At 45.2% G+C, this 11,204-nt stretch overlaps 1 protein-coding gene across 1 annotated transcript in view; it reads right to left on the bottom strand.

Moving 5' to 3' along the window:
- The window catches only part of LOC106587999 (transient receptor potential cation channel subfamily M member 1), a 61,060-nt gene extending 50,875 nt beyond the window's left edge, over window positions 1-10,185 (bottom strand). The window contains exon 1 of the mRNA XM_045708531.1: window positions 9,947-10,185. Coding sequence (XP_045564487.1) covers window positions 9,947-10,021 — 75 coding nt within the window. The 5' untranslated portion in view covers window positions 10,022-10,185. The remainder of the gene's footprint in view (window positions 1-9,946) is intronic.
- Between the last annotated feature and the right edge of the window lie 1,019 nt (window positions 10,186-11,204).

Below are 11,204 nucleotides of genomic sequence, written 5' to 3' on the forward strand. Positions count from 1 at the left end.
TATTATTATTATTATTATTATTATTATTATTATGGTCTATAGTAGTACACTATATAGGGAATAGGGCCCTGGTCTATAGTAGTACCACTATATAGGGAATAGGGCTCTGGTCTATAGTAGTACCACTATATAGGGAATAGGGCTCTGGTCTATAGTAGTACCACTATATAGGGAATAGGGCCCTGGTCTATAGTAGTACCACTATATAGGGAATAGGACTCTGGTCTATAGTAGTACCACTATATAGGGAATAGGGCTCTGGTCTATAGTAGTACCACTATATAGGAATAGGGCTCTGGTCTATAGTAGTACCACTATACAGGGAATAGGGCTCTGGTCTATAGTAGTACACTATATAGGGAATAGGGCTCTGGTCTATAGTAGTACCACTATACAGGGAATAGGGCTCTGGTCTATAGTAGTACCACTATATAGGGAATAGGGCTCTGGTCTATAGTAGTACCACTATATAGGGAATAGGACTCTGGTCTATAGTAGTTCCACTATATAGGGAATAGGGCTCTGGTCTATAGTAGTACACTATATAGGGAATAGGGCCCTGGTCTATAGTAGTACCACTATATAGGGAATAGGGCTCTGGTCTATAGTAGTACCACTATATAGGGAATAGGGCCCTGGTCTATAGTAGTTCCACTATATAGGGAATAGGACTCTGGTCTATAGTAGTACACTATATAGGGAATAGGGCCCTGGTCTATAGTAGTACCACTATATAGGGAATAGGGCTCTGGTCTATAGTAGTACCACTATATAGGGAATAGGGCTCTGGTCTAAAGTAGTGCACTATATAGGGAATAGGGCTCTGGTCTATAGTAGTACCACTATATAGGGAATAGGGCTCTGGTCTATAGTAGTGTACTATATAGGGAATAGGACTCTGGTCTATAGTAGTACCACTATATATAGGGAATAGGGCTCTGGTCTATAGTAGTACCACTATATAGGGAATAGGGCTCTGGTCTATAGTAGTACCACGATATAGGGAATAGGGCTCTGGTCTATAGTAGTACCACTATATAGGGAATAGGGCGCTGGTCTATAGTAGTACCACTATATAGGGAATAGGGCTCTGGTCTGTAGTAGTACCACTATATAGGGAATAGGGCTCTGGTCTATAGTAGTACCACTATATAGGGAATAGGGCTCTGGTCTATAGTAGTACACTATATAGGGAATAGGGCTCTGGTCTATAGTAGTACCACTATATAGGGAATAGGGCTCTGGTCTATAGTAGTACCACTATATAGGGAATAGGGCTCTGGTCTATAGTAGTACCACTATATAGGGAATAGGGTGCCATTTAGGAAGCAGACAGGGATTTAACAGCTGTGTCTTTGGGTGCTGTTAGCAGGGCCAGATGAAAGGACTGATTGTGTTCTTCTGGTCTCTGGGTAAAGCAGCGAGGCATCACATGAGGCCGACATGCTGTTGATTAGCCCTGAAGGATGTCAGGTGGTCTCACAGACTCAGCGGCTGAGAGAGGAAGGAATGCCGTGGTGGCTGATGGGATATTTTAGAGAAGTCCTTAGAGAACTTTACGTTTTTTTGTATTTTTAAAATTGATAAACGTAGAAGACTTATTTTATTATATTTTATACCCATAAAGATCAAATCTAAAATGTTTAACTAATAAAAATCTGGACATTCCTCCTTTAACATTAAGACTATAAACATTATAATCCTGATACGGTAAATAACAAATCCAGTTTGTAATAATATAATAAAATGACTTCCTTTCAAGATAGACAGAGAGCGAGAGAGAGAGAGCGAGAGAGAGAGACAGAGACAGAGAGAGAGAGAGAGAGACAGAGAGAGAGAGACAGAGACAGAGAGACAGAGAGAGAGACAGAGAGAGAGAGACAGAGACAGAGATAGAGACAGACAGAGACAGAGAGAGAGAGAGACAGTGACAGAGACAGAGAGAGACAGAGACAGAGACAGAGACAGAGAGAGAGAGACAGAGACAGAGACAGAGACTGAGACTGAGACTGAGACTGAGAGAGAGTGACTGAGAGAGAGAGTGACAGAGACAGAGACAGAGACTGAGAGAGAGAGAGAGAGAGAGAGAGAGAGAGAGAGAGAGAGAGAGAGAGAGAGAGAGAGAGAGAGAGTGATATATAGAGAAATGCTATTTTACAGTCTTGTGCTAAAATGTCACATGATAACAAGTGATACCTATTACAACTAACTCAACACTATACTAAAAGGCCCATTCCTGACTACGTAGACGATTATGTGATTGTTTTCCAGGTCAGTGACTTTTGTCAGTACGGTCAAGCAGTGATCGTTTACCATTAGAAACGGTGGTGAACCCCCCCAAATGTGTGTGATTAGGTTTCATGGGCTTTACCAGGGCCCAAGGGCCAGCGGGCTATCCACAGAGCGCAACGGGCAGAGAGCCCGAAATAGAGACAGTTATAGACAGTCAGGCCATGCTCTCACTTAATCAATTCATATGATACTCTGCCTTTGCTTATCACCTAAACGTGTATGAATTGAATTACCAAAGAGCTATTTTGGACTTTTTAACCTTTTTCAAAAACAGTGGCTGAACTAATGCTAAACAACCGACATTAAAGAATAAAATAGCTTTTGAATTGGTACAATACAATCTGTTGACATTATAAGTATTATAAGACAGTCTATTGAAAGGCTACACATCCTTGAACTTGTTTCACATTTTGTTGCCTTTGAAATTAAAACTAAAAAGGGATTCAATTAGATCGTTTTCATACACAGTTATAGAAAATTGTCAAAATTAAGAAAAATGTATAAATGGAAATATCATAATTGGATAAGTCACCAACCTCTGAGTTAGAACTTGATGGAAGCACCTTCGGTCGTCATTACAGTTGTAAATCATTTTAATTGAGATTCTACCAACTTTGGTAGAATCATCGGAAGGGATTTGGGGAGTTTGTCAGGCTCAAAATAAATATGAAAGTAGCAAAGCTCAGATAAAAAGTTTGAGGAATCATCACCTCAGTCCTCTGAAGACCTAACACGAGAATAAAATTGTATTTTTCAGTGAGACAGTTACACAAATGTTAATGCCAAAGACAAACCAGAGTGGCTTTCCAAGAGGTGTTGAGTGTCCCTGGGTGATCAAGTCTCAGTCATTTTTCTACATTCATTTATTGAAAATGTAGTTATTTGTGACATGGAAAACCTAGCAGTAATACTGATTTCTCTGAGAGTGAGGTGGAAATATAGGATTTTGCTAAAAAACATAACTATTTCTCTATCTGAAATGAAACCATGAAATCATAGATTTTAAACATATCTGTCATTGAACAAACCCCACGCCATGATTAGATAGTGAAAAGACACACCAATCTCTTTCAGAATTTCTTTAAATAATACAATTTACCAACATTTATGGATATGTATAAACTCAGCAAAAAAGAAACATCCTCTCACTGTCAACTGAGTTTATTTTCAGCAAACTTAACATGTAAATATTTGTATGACCATAACAAGATTCAACAACTGAGACATAAACTGAACAAGTTCCACAGACATGTGACTAACAGAAATGAAATAATGTGTCCCTGAACAAAGGTGGGTCAAAATCCAAAGTCACAGTCAATATCTGGTGTGGCCACCAGCTGCATTAAGTACTGCAGTGCATCTCCTCCTCATGGACTGCACCAGATTTGCCAGTTCTTTCTGTGAGATGTTACCCCACTCTTCCACCAAGGCACCTGCAAGTTCCTGGACATTTCGAGGGGGAATAGCCCTAGCCCTCACCCTCCGATCCAACAGGTCATGGCAGAACACTGACATTCCTGTCTTGTAGGAAATCACGTACAGAACGAGCAGTATGGCTGGTGGCATTGTCATGCTGGAGGGTCATGTCAGGATGAGCCTGCAGGAAGGGTAACACATGAGGGAGGAGGATGTCTTCCCTGTAACGCACAGCGTTGAGATTGCCTGCAATGACAACAAGCTCAGTCCGATGATGCTGTGACACACCGCCCCAGACCATGACGGACCCTCCACCTCCAAATCGATCCCGCTCCAGAGTACAGGCCTCGGTATAACGCTCATTCCTTCGACGATAAACGCAAATCCGACCATCACCCCTGGTGAGATAAAACCGTGACTCGTCAGTGAAGAGCACTTTTTGCCAGTCCTGTCTGGTCCAGCGACGATGGGTTTGTGCCCATAGGCGACGTTGTTGCCCGTGATGTCTGGTGAGGACCTGCCTTACAAGCCCTCAGTCCAGCCTCTCTCAGCCTATTGCGGACAGTCTGAGCACTGATGGAGGGATTGTGCGTTCCAGGTGTAACTCGGGCAATTGTTGTTGTCATCCTGTACCTGTCCCGCAGGTATGATGTTCGGATGTACCGATCCTGCGCAGGTGTTGTTACACGTGGTCTGCCATTGCGAGGACGATCAGCTGTCCGTCCTGTCTCCCTGTAGCGCTGTCTTAGGCGTCTCACAGTTCGGACATTGCAATTTATTGCCCTGGCCACATCTGCAGTCCTCATGCCTCCTTGCAGCATGCCTAAGGCACATTCACGCAGATGAGCAGGGACCCTGGGCATCTTTCTTTTGGTGTTTTTCAGAGTCAGTAGGAAGGCCTCTTTAGTGTCCTAAGTTTGTGACCTTAATTGCCTACCGTCTGTAAGCTGTTAGTGTCTTAACAATTCTTCAAAGTAGCCACCCTTTGCCTTGATGACAGTTTTGCAAACTATTGGCATTCTCTCAACCAGCTTCATGAGGTAGTCATCTGGAATGCATTTCAATTAACAGGTGTGTCTTGTTAAAAGTTAATTTGTGTAATTTCTTTCCTTCTTAATGCATTTGAGCCAATCAGTTAGTGTTGTGACAAGGTAGGGTTGGTATACAGAAGATAGCCCTATTTGGTAAAAGATCAAGTCCATATTATGGTAAAAACAGCTCAAATAAGCAAAGAGAAACGACAGTCCATCATTACTTTAAGACATGAAGGTCAGTTCATAGTCTGGAAATGAAGCACTTTGAATGTGTTTAGGTAATGGGATAGCACTTTGAATGGACAGGACAGGGCTATACAGTGTATTGTGTTTTATAGTCCTGAAGTGTACAGCGTATTGTGTTTTATAATCCTGTCCTGAAGTGTACAGTATATTGTGTTTTAATCACATGAGAGGAGAATGACATAAGAAAGAATAAAATCCCTGGGGATTAGAGCTAGTTGCTGCCTGCCGGTGGCTTCACAGAGCCATTCTCACAGATGAAATGCTCAAATCACATCCTGATGGTCAGGTGACTCCGTATCACTGAGAGTACTGCCATAGTGAGTTATCTGCAGAATAGATGGTCCGGCGACTCCGTATCACTGAGAGTACTGCTATAGTGAGTTATCTGCAGAATAGATGGTCAGGTGACTCCGTATCACTGAGAGTACTGCTATAGTGAGTTATCTGCAGAATAGATGGTCCGGTGACTCCGTATCACTGAGAGTACTGCTATAGTGAGTTATCTGCAGAATAGATGGTCCGGTGACTCCGTATCACTGAGAGTACTGCTATAGTGAGTTATCTGCAGAATAGATGGTCCGGTGACTCCGTATCACTGAGAGTACTGCTATAGTGAGTTATCTGCAGAATAGATGGTCAGGTGACTCCGTATCACTGAGAGTACTGCTATAGTGAGTTATCTGCAGAATAGATGGTCAGGTGACTCCGTATCACTGAGAGTACTGCTATAGTGAGTTATCTGCAGAATAGATGGTCCGGTGACTCCGTATCACTGAGAGTACTGCTATAGTGAGTTATCTGCAGAATAGATGGTCCGGTGACTCCGTATCACTGAGAGTACTGCTATAGTGAGTTATCTGCAGAATAGATGTAGTTTACAGACATACACTGGCTTCAGTATGCCATTGTATATCGACAACAGTTCTGTATCTGATGAATGCCTAAGTGTAAAAGTGAATGTCATTGTACTGATCGTTAGTAGAAGACGTTCATAGTAGACATTGTCTCTGGTCTCTCTCTCTCTGTAGCGAGCTAGGGGGGGAATCACCTTTAGGAGGTTCTCAGAGGGGGGTCACCTTTAGGAGGTTCTCAGAGGGGGAATCACCTTTAGGGGGATCTCAGAGGGGGGTCACCTTTAGGGGGATCTCAGAGGGGGATCACCTTTAGGGGGATCTCAGAGGGGGGTCACCTTTAAGGGGATCTCAGAGGGGGGTCACCTTTAGGGGGATCTCAGAGGGGGATCACCTTTAGGGGGATCTCAGAGGGGGGTCACCTTTAGGGGGGATCTCAGAGGGGGGTCACCTTTAGGGGGATCTCAGAGGGGGTCACCTTTAGGGGGATCTCAGAGGGGGGATCACCTTTAGGGGGATCTCAGAGGGGGGGGTCACCTTTAGGGGGATCTCAGAGGGGGGGATCACCTTTAGGGGGATCTCAGAGGGGGGTCACCTTTCGGTGGATCTCAGAGCGGGGTCACCTTTAGGGGGATCTCAGAGGGGGGTCACCTTTAGGGGGATCTCAGAGGGGGGGTCACCTTTAGGGGGATCTCAGAGGGGGGATCACCTTTAGGGGGATCTCAGAGGGTGGTCACCTTTAGGGGGATCTCAGAGGGGGGTCACCTTTAGGGGGATCTCAGAGGGGGGGTCACCTTTAGGGGGATCTCAGAGGGGGGTCACCTTTAGGGGGATCTCAGAGGGGGGTCACCTTTAGGGGGATCTCAGAGGGGGGATCACCTTTAGGGGGATCTCAGAGGGGGGGTCACCTTTAAGGGGATCTCAGAGGGGGGTCACCTTTAGGGGGATCTCAGAGGGGGAATCACCTTTAGGGGGATCTCAGAGGGGGGTCACCTTTAGGGGGATCTCAGGGGGGTACCTTTGGGGATCTTAGAGGGGGCTCTACATTTAGGAGGATCTCAGAGGGGGCTCTATATTTAGGGGGATCTCAGAGGGGCTCTCCATTTAGGAGGATCTCAGAGGGGGCTCTACATTTAGGAGGATCTCAGAGGGGGCTCTACATTTAGGGGAATCTCAGAGGGGGCTCTACCTTTAGGAGGATCTCAGAGGGGGCTCTCCATTTAGGGGGATTTCAGAGGGGGCTCTACATTTAGGAGGATCTCAGAGGGGGCTCTACATTTAGGAGGATCTCAGAGGGGGCTCTCCATTTGATCACATTACCAACAATCCTCCCCAGAACATTCTAGTCCTCCACGTTTGTTCAAATACTCATAAGTTATTGATTGTATCTAATTGGACTGCCTGTTTAGACTTCGTCTAAGGTACTGAATGGAATTAGGCATTTCATGCAATTTTTGTTTTTTTAATGAATCTGTTGGTTGTAGTACATGTAATGTTTAAATGTGAAAATATACTGTATGTTTACCCCTAACACTTTATAATATAACAAATAGAAAAACATAGCATGAGATGCCTTTACATACTGTGTAAAAATGTTTTTTAAAAAAGCTCATTTATTCATAAATTACAGTACAAAGCGATGCTTAAGAAAAGCCAAATGCTCAGTTGGAGCTAAGCTAATCACAGAGTAATGCCTCAGTAACCATGGGAACACAGTAAACACAGCTGTGTGTCACAGAGTAATGCCTCAGTAACCATGGGAATACAGTAAACACAGCTGTGTGTCACAGAGTAATGCCTCAGTAACCATGGGAACACAGTAAACACAGCCGTGTGTCACAGAGTAATGCCTCAGTAACCATGGGAACACAGTAAACACAGCTGTGTGTCGCAGAGTAATGCCTCAGTAACCATGGGAACACAGTAAACACAGCTGTGTGTCACAGAGTAATGCCTCAGTAACCATGGGAACACAGTAAACACAGCTGTGTGTCACAGAGTAATGCCTCAGTAACCATGGGAACACAGTAAACACAGCTGTGTGTCACAGAGTAATGCCTCAGTAACCATGGGAACACAGTAAACACAGCTGTGTGTCACAGAGTAATGCCTCAGTAACCATGGGAACACAGTAAACACAGCTGTGTGTCGCAGAGTAATGCCTCAGTAACCATGGGAACACAGTAAACACAGCTGTGTGTCGCAGAGTAATGCCTCAGTAACCATGGGAACACAGTAAACACAGCTGTGTGTCAGAGTAATGCCTCAGTAACCATGGGAACACAGTAAACACAGCTGAGTGTCACAGAGTAATGCCTCAGTAACCATGGGAACACAGTAAACACAGCTGTGTGTCACAGAGTAATGCCTCAGTAACCATGGGAACACAGTAAACACAGCTGTGTGTCACAGAGTAATGCCTCAGTAACCATGGGAACACAGTAAACACAGCTGTGTGTCACAGAGTAATGCCTCAGTAACCATGGGAACACAGTAAACACAGCTGTGTGTCACAGAGTAATGCCTCAGTAACCATGGGAACACAGTAAACACAGCTGTGTGTCACAGAGTAATGCCTCAGTAACCATGGGAACACAGTAAACACAGCTGTGTGTCGCAGAGTAATGCCTCAGTAACCATGGGAACACAGTAAACACAGCTGTGTGTCACAGAGTAATGCCTCAGTAACCATGGGAACACAGTAAACACAGCTGTGTGTCACAGAGTAATGCCTCAGTAACCATGGGAACACAGTAAACACAGCTGTGTGTCGCAGAGTAATGCCTCAGTAACCATGGGAACACAGTAAACACAGCTGTGTGTCACAGAGTAATGCCTCAGTAACCATGGGAACACAGTAAACACAGCTGTGTGTCACAGAGTAATGCCTCAGTAACCATGGGAACACAGTAAACACAGCTGTGTGTCACAGAGTAATGCCTCAGTAACCATGGGAACACAGTAAACACAGCTGTGTGTCGCAGAGTAATGCCTCAGTAACCATGGGAACACAGTAAACACAGCTGTGTGTCACAGAGTAATGCCTCAGTAACCATGGGAACACAGTAAACACAGCTGTTTGTCGCAGAGTAATGCCTCAGTAACCATGGGAACACAGTAAACACAGCTGTGTGTCACAGAGTAATGCCTCAGTAACCATGGGAACACAGTAAACACAGCTGTGTGTCGCAGAGTAATGCCTCAGTAACCATGGGAACACAGTAAACACAGCTGTGTGTCACAGAGTAATGCCTCAGTAACCATGGGAACACAGTAAACACAGCTGAGTGTCACAGAGTAATGCCTCAGTAACCATGGGAACACAGTAAACACAGCTGTGTGTCACAGAGTAATGCCTCAGTAACCATGGGAACACAGTAAACACAGCTGTGTGTCACAGAGTAATGCCTCAGTAACCATGGGAACACAGTAAACACAGCTGTGTGTCGCAGAGTAATGCCTCAGTAACCATGGGAACACAGTAAACACAGCTGTGTGTCACAGAGTAATGCCTCAGTAACCATGGGAACACAGTAAACACAGCTGTTTGTCACAGAGTAATGCCTCAGTAACCATGGGAACACAGTAAACACAGCTGTGTGTCACAGAGTAATGCCTCAGTAACCATGGGAACACAGTAAACACAGCTGAGTGTCACAGAGTAATGCCTCAGTAACCATGGGAACACAGTAAACACAGCTGTGTGTCACAGAGTAATGCCTCAGTAACCATGGGAACACAGTAAACACAGCTGTGTGTCACAGCTCCCACCAGTGGGGTAAATCCTTTCTGTTCTAATGACAGAAACTTCTAGAAACATCCCTCTAAAGAGGAGAGAGGAAACACCCCTTCCTTTAACAAACCAAAACAACACCTTTGACCTGCAGGTTCAGCCCCCCCAAAATAACTGACCAATCAATAATCACCTGTTGATCACTTCAAATACATGACAGAGCCCACTGAAATGTTTAAACGACATGTATTGCATCATCATAGACATGATACACACCAAAATAATGCCAATGTATTGACTTTGTTCATTAGTGCCCCCTTGGGTGCCTCACACCACTGCTCCCTGACCACCGCCACGACCAGCACCATCCTTACCTTCTGAGACCCAGACGTGGTCCTCTTGATGGAGGCTCTTCTGAAGGATCCAGCACTGCTACCCCTCTTCTCCATGATGACTGGCCCTGCTGCCACCTCTCCTACAGAGCTTCCTGCAGACCGTCACCCACTGACAGCACCATGACTACTACTGTACTAACGTCAAGACAGAACTCTGACCTGAGTAGAACTGACGGAATCAACCTCTCAGAGCAACTAGACTTCCAGTTCTGTTCTAGAACTTCCCTGGTCTCTTCCTGTGATCTGTCTCCTCTGTGATCTGTCTCCTCCTGTGATCTGTCTCCTCCTGTGATCTGTCTTCTCTGTGATCGGTCTCCTCCTGTGATCTGTCTCCTCCTGTGATCTGTCTCCTCTGTGATCTGTCTCCTCCTGTGATCTGTCTCCTCCTGTGATCTGTCTTCTCTGTGATCGGTCTCCTCCTGTGATCTGTCTCCTCCTGTGATCTGTCTCCTCCTGTGATCTGTCTCCTCCCGTGATCTGTCTTCTCTGTGATCTGTCTTCTCTGTGATCTGTCTCCTCCTGTGATCTGTCTTCTCTGTGATCGGTCTCCTCCTGTGATCTGTCTCCTCCTGTGATCTGTCTCCTCCTGTGATCTGTCTCCTCCACTTATCTGTCTCCTCCTGTGATCTGTCTCCTCCTGTGATCTGTCTCCTCCACTTATCTGTCTCCTCCTGTGATCTGTCTCCTCCTGTGATCTGTCTCCTCCTGTGATCTGTCTCCTCCTGTGATCTGTCTCCTCCACTTATCTGTCTCCTCCTGTGATCTGTCTCCTCCTGTGATCTGTCTCCTCCTGTGATCTGTCTCCTCCTGTGATCTGTCTCCTCCTGTGATCTGTCTCCTCCTGTGATCTGTCTCCTCCTGTGCTCTGTCTCCTCCTGTGATCTGTCTCCTCTGTGATCTGCCTCCTCTGTGATCGGACTCCTCTATGATCTGTCTTCTCTGTGCTGTTGTACAGAAAGGAGGGATCTAGTGAAGTAGAGATGACAGCTTAACTACACTACCACACTATGTTGACACAGACCCCCTCTCCTCTCCTCTCCCTCTCTCTCTTCCTCTCCTCTCCCTCTCTCTCTTCCTCTCCTCTCCCTCTCGCTCTTCCTCTCCTCTCCCTCTCTCTCTTCCTCTCTATAATCAGGCTTAATGGACTACTGGGGCAGACCAAACCAGACCGACCAATGCAGCAGCTCTTTAATGGATAGATATTTAATAAATGGCGATTTGAAGGTAAATCTACTTT

Source organism: Salmo salar, chromosome ssa26 (assembly GCF_905237065.1).
Source record: "Salmo salar chromosome ssa26, Ssal_v3.1, whole genome shotgun sequence".
NCBI lineage: Eukaryota > Metazoa > Chordata > Actinopteri > Salmoniformes > Salmonidae > Salmo > Salmo salar.